This window comes from Tupaia chinensis, unplaced genomic scaffold (genome assembly GCF_000334495.1).
Source record: "Tupaia chinensis unplaced genomic scaffold, TupChi_1.0 Scaffold000627_1, whole genome shotgun sequence".
Classification (NCBI taxonomy): Eukaryota; Metazoa; Chordata; class Mammalia; order Scandentia; family Tupaiidae; genus Tupaia; species Tupaia belangeri.
The window spans coordinates 1,798,523-1,815,450 of record NW_006160147.1 but is presented as its reverse complement, the minus strand read 5'-3'; the positions used below and the strand labels follow the sequence as shown (position 1 = coordinate 1,815,450).

The 16,928-nt window shown below is 54.1% G+C and overlaps 1 protein-coding gene across 1 annotated transcript; it reads right to left on the bottom strand.

The window, feature by feature from the left end:
* Positions 1 to 13,946, bottom strand: PRELP (proline and arginine rich end leucine rich repeat protein). The gene is made up of 3 exons (XM_006159175.3): positions 13,785 to 13,946; positions 4,854 to 5,839; positions 1 to 1,597 (listed from the first exon to the last, which is right to left on the bottom strand). The coding sequence occupies exons 2-3, from the start codon at positions 5,821 to 5,823 to the stop codon at positions 1,422 to 1,424; spliced, it is 1,146 nt and encodes a 381-aa protein (XP_006159237.1). The 5' UTR covers positions 5,824 to 5,839; positions 13,785 to 13,946; the 3' UTR covers positions 1 to 1,421.
* Positions 13,947 to 16,928: the final 2,982 nt, after the last annotated feature.

Genomic DNA, 16,928 nt, shown 5'->3' with positions numbered 1-16,928 from the left:
CGGTGTTCAGGACTTGTATGAGCTGGTGTGGAGCCATAGCCTTGGGACACATGAGCGCCGGGGGGACTTTGTGGGAGCATCTTATCCACTCTCTGAGCAGAAGGCACCCAACAAAGCTGTCCAGTAAACCAGAGCAAGCCATCCTCATCTGGGGTCCATGCCACATGGGACTGAGCCCTGGCCTCTGGACCTTTGTACCTACCAAACCCCAGAGGGGAGAGACCCCATGCACACAGTCCATGACTCTTCCAAGTTGGAACCCAAGGACAACTCTTTCACCTTGAAAATCACCCCCAGGGAAAGGGCAAGGAGGGAGCCTGGAGCCAGCTGTGACCTCCACCAGCCACCAGATGTCGCTGATGTGTCTCTCTAAGAGGCAGAGGCCAATTTGCAAATGTGGAAGAGGCTTCTGGGAGATTTGGGTTGCTCCGCCCCTCTTCCCAGTTTCTCAGGACTCCTCCCACTCCCAGGGGGGTGGAGGTGGTGGTGGTGGAAATAACCGGGTCTTCCACACTGATAGGGAACAGATGGGAACAGTATGTTCCCCCAGGGCCTCAGGCTTCCTGTCCAGGTTTTGCAATGGGGCTGCAGGACCCATCGACACCCACGTGGGCCCATCCCAAGGCTCTGACTCCCCCTCCTCTCTCACCAGCTGATTCTGAGGTCCCTGAATGTTCTTGGCTGTCCCTCTCTGAGGTCCACTCCTGAGGGCGTGTGCTGTGTTCACCATTTACAGGAGGGGATGGAGGAGGGGCACCTCTTGTCCCCGTGAAGGGATGGCCAGAGGCAGGCCTTGGCTGGAGCCCTGACCCTGTACCCCACCCTGTTCAGTCATCCCCTCTCTCTTTTTTCTTGGAGAACACAGGCCAGCAGGGAACAGGATGTCTGGTGCCAGGAAATAGGGCCTGGAGCTGCAGTTTTGGAAGAGGGATCCTTGGCCAAGGAGACCCAGGTTTCTCAGCCTCTTTGAGTCAGAGTTGCCCAAAATGGGTGTACTTCCAGCGGGACTTTCCGACCTTCCCCTTGGGCTGCCCCTGACCATCTTCCTCCTGCTTGGCCCAGACCTAGGCCAGACGTCAGTCTGTGGCCCAGACTTACCCAGGAGTGCAGGCAGAGGAGGGGAGGGCGGGACCTGGTGTCCCTAGATAAGTACCTGTGTTTAGAGCACAGGGAGTCCACAGAGGCCAGCAGTTCAGGTGTGCAGTGGGCATCCGTGAACTGGGTGGGACCGGGTCCAGGCCCTGGGAGTCTCGCTCAGAGTAAAAGGCAGACTATCTGGCTTCTTCCTGCCTCAGAGAGGTGGGCTAAGAGAGGCAAAGCTGGGAGCGAGAAAGGGGGACAGAGAGAACGGAGAGTGGGCACGGGCACTGGGCCGCCAGCCTGCAGGTGCGGTCAGAGCAGACCCAGCACCACCGTGAGGCCTAGATGACCACGGACTGCAGGAGGCGGAAGCACATCATGAGGTCCAGCGGGATGGGCGGCTTCAGGTAGTTGCCGTCCAGCCGCAGGTAGCGCAGGTGCGGCACGTTCTCCAGGTCCGAGGAGAAGTCGTGGAAGGTGACCAGGTTGTTGGGGCAGATCTGGGTCCCGTTGATTTCTATGGAGAAAGAAGGGGAGAAGTGAGCATGCGAGCAGGGTCAGGAGGCCGAGAGGAGGGAGGGAAGGGAGAGGACAGCCAAGTGCGAGGTCTCTGGAGTCCTTTCTGGAACTGGCTGGCTTGGGGAGTATGTGACAGAGGCTTTCCCTCACCCCAGGCTCAGTTTACTCATTTGTAAAGTGCATCGGTTTGGAATTGATCAACAAGCGCTGTTGCGATTTCGCCTTAGGGAACTGGAAGGAGACTCAGCACTGGACCTTCAGGGATAGGTAGGCTGACAGCAGGTAGAGACCGGGGATGCCGTTCAGATACATGGGCCTCTTTGAGTGGAGCTGTGCAGGCCACAGTCCTGCTCACTGCAGGATCTGGGAGTAGTAAGGGCACACTGTGTCCTAAGGAGAGCAATTTGAGAAGGTAGGTTGTGGCTGGTTTGTCATAGGCTTTCAAATAGTTTGCTACGGACTAGGGCTTTGGTCTTGGTCTCTGGCCTGAGGGATGGTATTGAGCAGGACTGTATTTATAAGCTCGTTGTTGAGGTATACGAACCCTAGCCTCCTGCTAAGTCTAGGAGGACCTCAGGGATCCCAACACCAGGCTTATGCTGTGTAAAGACGAGTCTAGCTACAGTGTGGAGAAGCTGTGGAGGGAGGCAGGCATGATGGCAGCAGGGTTCGAGCATTACTCTGGAAGTTTCCCTGTGAATTGGACGGGAGGCACAAGAGGGATGGAAGATGGTGTGCTGACCAATATAGGGGTGACAGGCAGAGGAAGGGGGGTCTGAGGAAGACTCAGGGTCCCCAGGGACATGAGGAGCCTCTCGATTCAACCAGCAGATGGCATAATGGTTATGTCACTGGACTTCTATGTAGACGACCATGGTTCGAGTGCTGGACCCTGAGGCTTAAAACTCATGCCAGGCGCGTGTGTGTGCGTGGCCGAAATCCCAAGAGGAGACTGGAGCCTCTTGATTCTGAAGTGTCCATGACCTGAAACTCCATGTTCTCCCTTACCTCTTGATAGATGACATCAGGCGTGCACTATTGTAAGTGAATTATTTAATTCTCCTTCAGCCTGGCCTGCTTCATCCTCAAAGGAGAAGGAGAGGGAGGAGGAGGTAGAAGGGCAGGCCATCGTCTTCTTCCTCCCGCTGGAGAAGCAGCAAGAGGCTGGGCCTGGGTGGACTTTGCCTTATGGCCCTCATGATCATGGGTTGTTGCTTCGGCCCTCCGTGCTCCGCCCCCCAGTTTGGGGGACGTGAGGGTGGCTCCTGCCCTACCCCACTGAGAGGATGTCGAAGTTGCAGACTGCAGAGGGTGGTGCAGGTGGTGGCATATGGTCATCGCTAAGAACATGGTCTCCACACCAGTGCAGGTCGCACTCAGCTGCTCGGTCAGTGACACAGGAGACTGGCTGGTGAGGTGGGCACAGGCCTCTGGGCTGCAACCTCCGAAGGCTGGGCTAGCCCCCGGAACCTGTTCTTTCACAATCCGGTAGAGACGTGTGAGCCGTGTCTTTCGTTTAGTTTTTCTCAGTGCATGCACTCATCAGAGAGACAGGAAGAGGGAACGTGCGAAAACACCTCCAGGGAGATGGCCACGCTGACCCCCTTATGCTCCTTCTCCTCTCAGGATTTTGGGCACACACACATGCGCCCATGTGTTTTTCCAGCCACCGGGTCTGAGACTTGAACCATGCAGCTGGCCATGTGGGATTCGGCTGCCTTAACCTCCATGCCACCTGCTGGCCCTTGTCAGCCATTTCTTAACTGTGGTATCCTTTTTGTCTGTATTTTCAGCCTACACGGCTTCCTGGGGGTAATATGTTCTATTTTAATGTGCTACCTGTAGGGTAAAGTTACAGTTTTTTCCTTTCCTGAATGTGCTTTTTGTAAGATTTTTACATTCCCTCCCCCCTTCTAATCCTTATACCAGATGAATGAACAGGCTTGTCCCCCCATTCATTTGTTTCAGGACTGTAGAGCATTTAGCAATCTCCCTTTCATTTATGAACTTAGAAACTAAGGATCCCCTAATATTGTGTAGGGGTTCTTTTCCCCTTTGATCCTGTTCATCCCTTCGGCTGCTAATTTCTTGCATGAATGTAGCCTGATTTTGTTCAAGGCCTGATAATACCTTTTCTCTTGTTTCTAACCCTTTCTGCAGATGCTGTGCTCAAAGCTGATGGTTTTGATCGAAGCAAAACCGTGACTGTCCATCTGCTCTCTTGCAGCTGATACCCCAATCTGGCTTAGGCAAGCTCTTTCTTTTCTTCTTTCCTGTCCTTTTCCTTTTCCTCTTTCTTTTTCTTTTTCCTTCTTATTCTTCCCCTTCTTCTTCTGTGTGTGTGTGTGTGTGTGTGTGTGTGTGTGTGTGTGTGTTTGCCATAGGGCATGTGCACTCACCAGAGTTAGCGAGGGAAAGTAAGAAATCACTTCCCTGAGGGAAATGGCCACACGGCAGTTCCTTCTCCATTCTCCTCTTGGTGTTTGGGGCACACAGGCCCCCAACATGATTCTAAAGCCACTGGGTACAGGACTCAAACTGTGGTCAGCCATGTGGGAGTTCAGGTCCTTAACTACCACACCACCTGCTGACCCTGGCAAACTCTTAAATGCACTGCCTCATACAGCTAACCAGTGCAACCTCCCAGACAGATTCAGAAAGCACTACCATATAGACAGTTTGCTTTTCCTGTTCCCCACGTTTTTACCAGTTGCATGAGTACAAAGCTGCCCTCTGCGTGCCTTTTCTGGACTCCTCAAGACCTGGGCTCGGATTTGGGAAGGAACTTACTTCCCCAGCTGCTTGCTTTTTTGGTAGGCAGACCCAGAACATTTCCGGGTGGGCATTTACGTGTGTTCTGCTTTATGAGAACGTCCACAAGCTTCTGTGTCTACCCAACCGACAGCTCCAGAGGCCAAAGGAGCTGGGGCTGACGAGAAGGGATGGAGGAGGAAAACCTGCTGCCCTCCAAGCACAGTGCTGAGGCCCTTTGTCCATATAAACAATTCGATCTTCAGATCAACTTCGCAGTATAAGGCAATGCTCCTAGTCTCACTCTACCACTGAGGATGCTTCCCAGAGGGCAGGTGTCTTCTCAAGGTCACAGAGCGAGCCAGAGGTAAGGCCAAAACGTGATGCTCGGGACCAAAGTGGATGCTTCTGCACCACCCCAGCCTGAGGGCCCTGAGAAAGGGCGGATGGAGGTATGAGGGTCCCGCCCTCCCTCCCTGCGGCCTGCCCCCACCCCCACTCACTCTCGATGCTGTTGTTGTTGAGGTACAGGTGCTCCAGCCTGTTGTTGATGGCAGGCACGTTGCTGATCTTGTTGTGCGACAGGTGGAGCACCAGCAGGTTGGAGATGTTGAAGGAGTTCTTGGGGAGGCCCCTGTCCGACAGCTTGTTGTAGTTCAGCCGAATGAAGGCCAGGTTGGGGAAGCCCTTGAAGTACCCGTTGGGGATGGTCTCGATCCTGTTGCTGTCCAGGTAGAGCTGGTGGATGGCCGGGGGCACCTTGGGTGGCATCTTGCGCAGGATGTTGTGGGCCAGGTTGAGCTGCATGAGGTTCTTGAGGCCCTGGAAGGTGTCGGGCTTGAAGACGCCATCGCTCAGCTTGTTGTGCTGCAGGTCCAGGAGCAGCAGGTTCTCCAGCTTGCTGAAGACGCCGGGCGGGATCCGGGAGATCTGATTCTGGCTGAGCCGCAGCTGCTCCAGGTTCCGGGGCAGGGCCGCGGGGACCTCCTCCAACTGGTTCTTCTCCATGTACAGGAACACCAGGCTGGGGAGCTTCTCCAGCACCCTCCGGTCCACCCTGCGGATCCGGTTGTTGTCTAGGTTGACCCACCTCAGGCCCGTGGCGTTCTCGAAGGACTCCACGGGGAGGTCAGTGATGAAGTTGTTCTGGAGATAGAGGTAATGGATGCGGGAGGGGATGACGGGCACTTTGCGCAGGTTGCGGCTGTCACAGTAGAGGGCAGAGGGGAAATCCGGGGGGCAGTAGCATTCCCGGGGGCAGTCAGGGAAGATTGATGGAGGGCCCGGTGGGAGAGGAGGAGGCAGGTCCGTCGGCTCCACTGGCTCACCGGGCCGAGGAAAGCCAGGTGTGGGTCTGGGCCTGGGCCTGGGCCTGGGCCTGGTCCCAGGTCTTGGTCGTCTTGTTGGCTGGCCTTGAGCCACTGAGGCCAAGATGAGGAGAAGTGGGAGGAGCCAGCAGAGGGATGACCTCATGATCCGGGTGACACACCTGCAGGGAGGAGATACAGGAGGTCATTAGCCTGCCGGCCTCCTAACTAGATGCCAGCCTTTACAGCCTTCACACCCTTCGCAGCTGGAGTCCTGGGGGCTGGCGCGGAGTACCCCCTTGTTCGCCTCTACCCAGAGGGCCGGGGGTGACCTGAGGCTGAGCCACTCTGTGTGTTAAGCCTGCTCAGGGAGGGAGAGCCCTCCAGGGAGGGGGCACGTGGGGCTGTTACAGAAGACCCTGCACCTCTCTGGCCTCGGTCTCCCCATTTGTACCCTGATCATCCCTGTCTTTACCAGAGGGACTTTAAAGCTTGTGAACTATAGAGCCTTGGGGTATTAAATCTGCAGGGGTGCCTAGAGATCCCACAGGGTGGTGGTTTTCAAACTGTGCCTCCCTTTCTATGGGGCCTCTCAAGGTGGGGAGGATGAAGAGATGGCTCTGGGGCACCCCCCAACCCATTCCTGTGCCACCCTGAGCAGCTGTGTGTGTGTGTGTGTGTGTGTATTTTTGACCTGTTACATATATTGAGGGCTAGCCAAAGCATTCATTTAGTAAAACAGTTTCATTGCTAAAAATGGCTTGAAACGCACCCATCAAATGCAGACCTCACTGTTTATAGAAACGGAGGACCATAGGGCAGAACTGGCTCGCCAAGGCCAGGAAGCAATTCACAGCAGACCCAGGACAAACCCCAGGTCTCTGCTTTCCTGCACAGAGCTCAGAGCTGTGGAGATTGGGGGGGTGGGTACGGGATGCGGGGGGAAGCATGCGGCAGACAGGCCCCGTCGCCTCCACCCCTGCTCGGATGCTCTCCACCTCCCTTGTCCTCGCCCCTGCACTTGGCTTGGAGGACACTGGTTTTTGCCAGCAGGAGACATGCCAAGAATTTCTCCCCAGATGTGGAGGCTCCTGGGAAAATAAACAAGGAAGAGAGAGAACGCCGTGGAGAGAACCCTTTCCTTCCCCTGGCCTGGGAGTGCTCTCCCCATCTTTGGACTCAGTGGTACTGAGGCCGGCCATTGAGCACCTCCTGCCAACCTCAGTGACACTGGCATAGGGAGCTGAAGGATTTGGGGCTGCCCTTCCCAATGCCTCTGACGACCCCTCAGGGCCCTGTGGTTTGAGGTGAACTGAAACTGGGGAAAGAGCAGTAGACCCAGGGCTGCCAATGGGGCAGCCCTCACAGGCTTCCTCCCCTGGCCTGGGCTGGGGGTCCAGGGAGGGAGTGTCCAGTAAGTGCCTTCCCCTCCTTAGGCTATCATCCCTGTGACAGCCCCCAGGTTTCCAACTGGGGTCACCTGCTCACCTTGCCTCTCCCCCTCATTTGTGGTGGCACCCATCCCCTACCCTGGGGTCTGGGATACACTGGGGATGCAGGCCTCTTGGGTTTCTCCAAGATGGAGTGGCCGCAGTGTGTCCCTGGCTTGCTCCTGGCCCCTCTTTTCCCACCTTCCCTTTGCACCCAGGTCAGCTTAGACTCTTCCCTTGCTGGACCCAGCATCGGCCTCTTGCTGGCTTCAACCAAAGGGAGATAAAGAAGCCTGTCACTAGCTGCTGGGTCCTGGGCCAAGGGAGCTGAATGTGACAAAAAAAACAAAAACAAAAACAAAAATGGAAGGAGAACAGAGCTCAGAGCCCAGCATGTATGGGTCAGACGTACACACACACACACACACACACACTTGACCTCAACTGCACACTTTCTTTTCTTCCTTCCTTCCTTTCTTTCTTTCTTTCTTTTTTTTTTTTTTTTTAGAGAGATTTTTGCTATAGGGCACACGTGCTCACCAGAGGGAGAGAGAAATTGAGAAATCACTGGCCCCTGGGAGGGGTAGTCACACTGCAATTCCCTCTCCTCCATCCTCCTCTCAGGATTTTGGCCATGCACACACACACATGCCCAGTGTGAGTTTCAAGCTGCTGAGTCCAGGACTCGAACTGCGGTCAGCCATGTGGGAATCCAGTGATGTGACCCTTACGCTATCTGCTGGTGCCCCCAGAGGCACATTTTCACACCACACTGCCCATCCACATAAGCAAGCCCTCCTTCCTCCGTCACTCTGTGCTTGAGTGAGCCCTCGCACTTGCGCAGTACTCCAAGGATGGGGAGGAAGGGAGGGACAGGCACACCTGAAGCCTCATTGCTCCTGCACCTCCGCTAAGCTCCTTCCCAGGCAGGCCTCTCCAGGGGGTCCAGAAGGCCTTTGCCCTCCAGCCTCCTATCCGGAAGGACCTCCCAGTTAGATTGAGGACAGCCTCAGGGACACCCTGAAAGGACTGAAAGGAGAGAAAACCATCACTGTAAAACTAACTCAGTCTCGTTGCTGGACTGACATCCCATAACTAGGGAACTATGGGTTAATGTTTATAAATCCTGTAATTTTCCTGAAAATAGGAGTCATGTCACCTATAAATTAAAGGGGTGGTTAAAGCATTAGGATTCTAAAAACAAACATTTTTAAAAGCCTCAATTTTTGTGACCCTTCTTTATTTTCTTCTTGCATTTCTTTGTTTTCTAACCACCCAGAAGCCTGGAAATAAGCAGGAAATCTCTCCTGCTGTGAGAAGTCCTGCCCCGGGCTGGCTCCTGGCCCTGGCTGGAGTTTCCCTTTTCCTCGGTGCCTTTGTCACCCTGAACATGTGCAGCCCCTCATCCGGGCTTTGCGTCCTTCCGTTTCAGTCATCCCCTGTCAACTGCCCAACATCTTGCGAGAGAACAAGACCACGCCCATGTCACTTTTATTACCCAGTATTGTTATCATCGTTTAGCCACCGCCAGTTTTGCACGGTGCCTAATTTATAAATCAAATGTATCATAGGTTTGTGTGTATGGGAAAACACAGTGTATATATGGGCTTCGGTACCACCTGTGGCGTCAGGCAGCTACTGTGGGTATTGGAAGGTCTCGCCAGTGGATAAAGGGGGCTGTTGTACCAGGTACTGGACACCCCATTAAACAAGTAAAGCTTGCCCAGAGCCTCCCGCCAAAGCCTGCTCTGTGTGGTGCAGCCAGAGTCTGCTGGGTCTGGGACACCTGGGCAGCCCTGGTCTCACGGCCGGGTGACAGGAGTGGGCAGGGCAGTCGCAGCTCTTCCGGGCAGCTGCCCACCAGTTCCTTCTCATCGAACGCAGGCCTCATTCCAGGCCATCTCCGCCCAGTGCGGACCCCGCAGGAGCTTGTCATATCTTCCCACCAGGCCTTTTGACCCTTTTACATTCCGGAGCTCTAGGGTAGCAGTCTCTCCCAGAGCCCACTGGAGGTTCCCCAGGAAATGCTCCCTGGAGCGTGTTCCCTGGGGGAACTTGGCTCCTCCTATTCCCCCTCTCTCAGCCCCAAGGCTGAATCTTAATGGGTCTGTGTGCAGGAGAGCTTCTCTCTTCCCAATAGCGAAGAATAGCGCTTATTCCTAAGGTTTTTCTCCAGGCAATGCCCCTTCCTGCTGGGGCTGCCGCCCTGCAGGGAAGTTCCAAGGCCCTGATGTTCACCCCGGCCATGCTCTATGATGGCCCAGGTCTCTGAAGCCAGAACCCATGCCACAGACTCCCGGGGAGAGGGGGGTCATAGCCCTTCCTACAAACTCCAGAGCTATACTGCGAATGCTCCTGCCTTCTAGAACCTTCTGTCTTATCGTAAGCACCCTTAGGGTGGGTGAGTCTGTGTGTGTGTGTGTGTGTGTGTGTGTGTGTGTGTGTGTGTGTGTTTACACTCTCTGATGGCGGGCCAGCTGGTGGTGTGGCAATCGAGGTGGCTGGATCCCACACGGCCAACTGCACAGTTTGAGACTCAGACCCAGTGGCTTGGAAAATGTGCCAGGCACATATGTGTGTGCCCAAAACCCTGAGAGGAGAATGGAGAAGGGATTACAGTGTGGCCATCCTCCTAGAGAATGATTTCTCACTTATCCTCTTTCTGTCTCTCTGGTGAGCACACGCACCCTATAGCAAGTTAAGACAAATAAGAAAATAATAAGTAAATCAATGACTACTCTCCGCTGCCGTTGCAGGCACGTTTCCCAGCCCTGCTTCCGCTGGGCGTGTGTGTCGCTGGATGGATACACGCTTATCGGACACCCACCACAGCCAGTGCCTTGCCACCTGTTCTGCTGCATTGCCCAGCCCAGAATTTACTCTATGTTTAAGAAGATTCCCTAAGGGAGTCTTCAACCCCAATTTCAGTTCCAGCTCTTGTAGATCTGGGCTTGCATGCTGGCTCCAACTCTGTGCCCCGGACCTGGGCTCCTCATCAGTGTGAGGATCAAATGAGCTCATGTACCCGGAGGAGGTGTGTTCCGAGCCCAGCACTTCCTCAGGCAGAGACCGCATGGACTAGCATATGCATTTATGAAGAGCAGGTTCTCTAGAGAGCCTTTTCTGAATTCATTAATTTATTCATTCACAGTAAGAGCCTAGGACGGGTGCAGTGTTCTGCTGCAGGGCAGAGCTGGGTTGAGGCCCAGATGGGCTGTCAGAGCAGGTTTAAGGGTCATTAACTTGTCTGGAGAGGTCAGGTTTGGGCTGCAGGTGAGGTTGGATGTCTCCCAGGACTGGGCAGGGTTAGCACCAGAGTCACTCTGTACCATCCGCTGGCATTCTTCTCTCTTTCCAGATTGCCTATCTGGTTGGTCACCCTGAAGCCTCCTGGCCTGCCCCGGAGAGCTACCCTGCCAGGAGAATGGGGTTGCCCCAGCCCAGAGCCCATGAGCATGGAAGGGCTCTCGTCCTTCCCTTCTCTGCTGGAAACAGACTTCTGAGCGCCCTCTACCTCCGTTTACCTCTGCCTGTGCTCCAGAGGGAGCCTGGGGCTTGGAGAATTGAGTGGTCTCTGTCCGTCTACTAGAGGGGCGAGCTGAACCAACCCAGGCCACCAGGGTGCCTTTTCAGGGTTCCTGCTAGGGCTGGTGTGGGTCTTGGGTAACAGACACAACAAAGTCAACACACCCTCCATGTACCCGGCCCTGGGGGTAAAGCAGGATGAGGACGGGCCTGCCTGGGACAGCGCAGGGAGAACACCCCAGGCACGTGAGTCCTCCACCCTCCCATCACTACCTAGCGGTGGTGCCCTGTTCCGAGCCTCAGTTTCCTTATCTGTGAAATAGAAATAAGAACATCCTCCTTATCCCCATAGTCCTCCCCCAGCTGTTGTCAAGAGCAAGTGTGATAAGAGACTTTAAAATGTGCCGCAGCTAAAAATAACTATGACACTATTGTGGAGAAACCATCTGCCTCCCAGTGTCTGCCACCAGGCGAAGTGTAAACAGAATGAAGTTCTTCTGGCTTCAGGCCCGCAGCCCATCCTGAGGGGTCGGGAAGAGACAAGGGCGCCCACTTCTGCTTCTCTGACGGCCCTCTGCCTGCCACATCTTCTCCACCTCCCTCCCCTGGCACCTCTAACCCCTGAAGTACGCCCAGAAAAGCCTGTCTGGTGCCTTGAGTGGTCAGAGATCTGGGTCCCCACTCTGTAACTCTTCAGCCGCTTAGCTGCATTCCCTTGGGCAAGGCCTCAGTTTCCTCTTCTCTAAAATGGGCACAGCCCTGCCTTCTCAGCAGGCTGTTTTGGGTGTTAAATGAGCTCTTGTGTGTAAAACAGGTGCTCGGTGAGTGGCAGGGGCTGTTGCTATTACGTCGGGGTAATGGAGTCTCCTTCCCCTCGGCCTGCTTCGAGGATGGCCCTGCCTACCTGAAGGCAGGGATCCCTACATTTGGAGGCTGGCTCTTCCATGGAGGGCAACTTCCTTCCCTTTGTAGCTCATGAAGCCACACTTGGGTCTCAGAATCAATTAGAGAGGTCCTAGAAGTCCCCACTACCTAGAGAAAGCTCTGTCTTAGTTCACTCATGGCACCCCAGGGCTTTCAGCAGCATGTGAGGGGTGCTGACCAGAGGAGGCTGAGTCTTCCCTTCCTCACCTGGCCATAGCCCACTGTGAGCCATCACTTCTCTCAATTCTTCATACTGGCTTCTTTTCTTGTTTTTTAGGTGTAGTTATTGGTCCCATGAGACAGCCAGCCGGCCAGACAGAGCACCCAATAGGGTCTTCGTGCCCCAATCTCCCCCCAGCCTCAGCCAGCCAGGATGATGGGCATGCACATGCATGTCTGACATGCCCAGGGAGACCTCAGGATGCAAACCTGGGACCTCACGTGGCCTCAGCATCACGGAACGTGTTCCCACCACGAGCGTATCTCTGCAGCTGCCCCTGGTTTTTCTGCCCCTTCTGGCCTTAAAGTGCTTCACCCACGGGCCTGCAAAATGGGGCTGCCCACCAGGGAGGTGAAGGAGAAGTGAATTCCTAATTACTGTTCTGTGTGAGAGCCTGTCAGAACAAAGAGCTGTGGGGCAGGAGGAGAGGATCCAGGACAGGCAAGGGGCCGTCACTGTCCTCCTCGAGGTCTGGGGCAGGCAGATTAGGGTGATGGAAGACGTATGCTCTTTGGAGATAACTTGAAGGAACTTTCTGGAATGACCCTCCATGATATGGCTGCCTGTGCTTTCGAGGGGGAGGAAGGAGGTCAGCCCCAGGGCCTTCCCTTAGGTGCTCACTCCCACTCCCCAAAGAAGCGACAGCCTGCCTGCGGCACTGGGTTCATTTCCCAGGCAACTACACAGCGCTTCCGCAGCTCACACTGCCGGGAGTCCTGGGCCTGTGGATTATAGCAGAAGTTGCTCTCAGTCCCCCGACTCGGGGTCGGAAGCCCTGGCTGACCATACGCCTCCCCCAAATAGGGAAACAACAGGTTCCTGGGTCTTGATTCAGGAAATCCAGAAGCCTGTGTTTTCGGTAAGCCATCCACACTCCCATCTCCCTGCCCTCGGCTGACTTAGAGGATCAGTGGTGTCTAGGCCCCGGATCCAACCCCACCTGCCAGCCTTGGGACAGACCCTCTCTGCTATTGGAGAGGGGAGAGTTGGGGAGTTGGGGAGATGGAGAGGGGCCACCCTTTAGTTTTCCCTCCCTGACTGCTTAAGGAGTCTTTTTTTCCTTCCTCTGCCACAAGGACTCCTTGCCAACCTAAATGGTTGTGATAATTTTACAATGACTTGAACAAGAAATTGTTTTGATTGTCTGCAGAAAAAAAAGTGACTGTCCCCAGATCTGGATGGGACTTCCAAGGCTTGAAAGGTAGCTGGCTTTGTTCTCTCTCTTTCCAAAAGCCGAGTGGTTTGGACCAGTGGGACAGAGAAATCAGAGTTGCTGGGAAGATATGGGGCAGGTTGGAAAGTCACTTTCCCCTCCCTCCTACCCAGTTAAGCTCTAAGAACAAAGAAACCCTTCCAAGGCCTGCTCTGGCCAGTGCCCTCCCTGCTCGGCCTAGACCCAGGACACATGATTGTCTTCTGGCTCCACCATCTCAGCGGGAAGGCGCACTTTCTCTTTTCCCTTACAGCTGGGGAGGCGGCTGAGAGGCCAGATGCAGAGCGTGTGTGTGTGTGTGTGTGTGTGTGTGTGTGTGTGTGTGCGTGCTCACGTGTGTCTGGTCACTGTGTGCTCTTGTTCTGCATCAGATGCGGCCAGAGAGTGGCGGGGAAGGGACAGCACGTCTTCAGCTTGTATGGGGGCGGGGAGTGGAAGAGCTGCAAGATGTGCGTTTGTGTGTGTGTCTTCAGCAATGCATGACAGTATATGAAAGGTGCAAAAGAATGAGTTCTAGAGTCCAGTTTCTATGGAAACACCTGATCTGCAGCAACTGTGCAGCCCAGCTCTCCGTGCTATAGAAACATCTGCACCAAGAAAGTTTAGCTTTGGCAGCAAGCAGATATAAGGGTATTAAACGGCGGGGGCGGGGGAAGGGGGGCCTACACCAGAGAAACAAGCAAGACTCAAGTCAGCTCATCTGAGAAGTGCGAAGGTGGAAGGAAGGAGCGAGGAGACAAAGGTTGACCCATTGGAGCAGGAGGAAACTGACTGGAGGAAGGGAGCTTCCAGAGTGTCCCAAAGACGGGGCTTACCTGCCGCACCTGCCTCTCCTCTCAGCTCAGGGTTCCGTCCCAGGAAGGGTCCCTCCTTCCTCCTCCACCCTTCAGTGGGACTGAGAGCACAGCGCCAGCAGGCAGTCCTGCTCTCCCACTGTGCGCGTGCCTGCGTTTGTCTGACTTTTCTTCCACCAGATCCTATTGGGGTGGGGAGGTTAGGTTAGGGGGAGGGAGGGGCAGATCTTAGGGACGAGGGGAGGAGGGAGGGAGGGAGGGAGGGAGGAGAACAGGGAGGGAGGAGAGCAGGGAGGGACGGAGCTTGGGAAAGGAGGAAAGACAACAATAAAGTCTTTATTTGGCAGCCAAAACTCCCAAAAACCTTCATCCACACACCATGCCCACTAACAGACTCATTTTTAATAACATTTCCTTCTGCCGCTACTGCTTCTGGAAAGAGATTGTTTGACCCATGTTTGGAAAACAAGCCAACCGAACAGAGGAAAAGGGCATGAAAAGCCACCTCTGTGCAGGCCGGGCTGGACGGTTGGGTAACAGCAGTCTGTTAAATTCCTCTGGGCAATTGGTGTTCAATTCCCAAACCAGGAGGCCTCTGGGATGCTTCCTCTGAAAGGTGACAATCCTCCCCTAAGCCATATACTCCAGAAGGCTGGGGAGACAGTGGAGGGTCCCGTGCACTGAGCAGGCAGGGAGAGAGCTGGCGTGGTTGCCAGAGAGCTGTTCTGAGGGCCTGGAGGGAAAAGTCTGGTGTGAGGTCACACAGCCCGTGAATTAAGGCAGAATTAAGATCCAACGCAAGACCTAAGGTCATTATTCTTAGCTCATGTAGGCAATGTCTGTGTCTCCTTTCAGCTTGTCTTTTTTTTTTCCTTTTTTCTTTCTTTTTTTAAAAAATTTGCTATAGAGCATATGTGCTTCACTGGAGAGAGAGAAAGCAAGAAAACACCCCTCCAGAGGAAACGGCCTTGCTGCAACTCCTGAACCTCCATCTCCTCTCAGTATTTTGGACAAGCACACATACACACCTGGCGTGATTTGCAAGCTGCCAGGTCCAATTCTCGAACCACATAGTCGGCCATGTGGGATCCAGCTGCCGTAGCCACAGTGCACTGGCTGGTTGTCTTTTCATCTTCTCTACATCACCCTCGGGTGAGACTTGGAGGCTGTCTGGCCATCATACAAAGTGCATAGGAAAATCTAAATTTCTCCTGGGCATGTCAACCTCCCAGAAGACCCATTCAAGTAACACTATTACCTCTAGCAATGCTCCTGTTAAAAACAAAAACCAAAACCCACAACCCACTTACAATTAAGTAGCAGCCTGCCATCCCAGGTGGCAGAGAACTCAGGGTACTTGACATTTCCAGCATCAGATCCTGGAGAGCTGCAAAAGCCAATGAAGGGACTCTCCCCATCTCTCCCCAATCTGGGGTAGAGGAAAGAACCTTAAAATTAAGGTCAGCTGGGGCCAGCAGGTGGTGTGGTGGTTAAGTGCTGGATCCCGCATGGCTGACGACAGTCAGTCCTGGACCTGGAGGCTTGAGAATCACACCGAGTGCGTGTGCCAGGAGGAGGATGGAGGAGAAGGGCTTGGGGCGTGGCCACTTCCTTCAGGTGGTGACTTCTCACTTTCCCTCTCTGTCTTTCTCCAGCAAGCACATGTGCCCTATGGCAAAAACTTAAAAAGAAAAAAATAATTAGGGTCAGCTGCCCAGGGCTTTGCCACTCAGCTTTGTGATCTTGAGTCACCGGGTCATGCGGAGCCTCAGTACCCTCATTTATAAAATGGAGATAATGTCTCCGTCCCAGGTTTGGAAGGTTAAATGATGTGAATGTGAGTGCTTTACAAACGGGGAGACATTCGAGGTTAGGGGGCAATGACGGTGAACGGTAAACAGTCCAAGTAGAGGAGAGGGACAAATACAACTCACATTTTCTTTTCCTGTCCCCTTTCTTCCTGAAGTCACCCACCAGTGCGGTCCTGCTAGAAGTCAGTGGCTCCTCTCCAGAGTCACCATAGCCAAGCGTGTGCGCGGCCACCACACAGTTCGCTTTTCATCCAGATGGGATGGGGTCTCTTCCGCTGGTCGCCTGGGGGTGGTGGGAGGTGGAGAGCCAGGAGGGGGAGCAAAGTACAGGTGCTGGGGGGAGGACAGGCTGCGTGGAGTGCAGGCAGGAGCAGGTTCAACTGTACAGGTTCATCTGTATGGGATCCGTCCAAATCCCAAGTGTCTATGCTGCTGGGCATGATGATCACCACCCCACCCCCAGCCCCTCCCAAGCCAGTGTGGCTCCCTCCCTCTCTTCCTCCCTCATCTTCCTTGTCCCAGGCTCTGCAGAGAGAATTCCAATGAAGGTTAGAGATGGCTGCAAGATATTCAGGAATGTCTAGAGCAGAGTTAGCTGATCGGTATTCTGTGGACCCAATATGGTTTGAGTACTTAATATGCTTTCTTTTTTTTTTTTTTTAGAGAGAGAGATTTTTGCTATAGGGCGCATGTGCTTGCCGGAGAGACACAGGGACAGAAAGAGAGAAATCACCCCCCAGGGGGAATGGCCATGCTGCAATCCCTTCTCCTCCTTTCTCCTCCTGGGATTTTGGGTGCGCGCATACACACACCAGGAATGAGTTTTAAGCCCCGGGTCTGGAGCTCGAACCATGGTCGACTACATGGGAGTCCAGCAACATGACCATTATGCCTATGCTTTTTTTTTTTTTTTTGAGAGATTTTCGCTAGAGGGTGTGTGCACTCGCCAGACAGAGAGAGACATAGAGACAGAAAGCGAGAAATCACATAGAGACAGAAAGCGAGAAATCACCCCCCAGGCCACGCCGCAATCCCTTCTCCTCCATTCCCCTCTCGGGATCTTGGACATGCACACACACGTGCCCGGCGTGAGTTTTAAGCCACCGGGTCCAGGACGTGAACCGCGGTCGACTACGTGGGAGTCCAGTGACATAGCCATTATGCTAACTGCTGGTTCCCTGATGCCTATGCTTTTTTGACAGCACATTAATTAAAACAAACAAACAAAAAACCTCGCTATGGAAAATTTAACGAATGTACATATTCAGCCCAGATAGTGTTAATGGCCTGGTCCCTGGCATGCAGCTGCGTAATCACAGCTTATGGCCAAACTCGCTTCTGCTGCTCCCCCTAT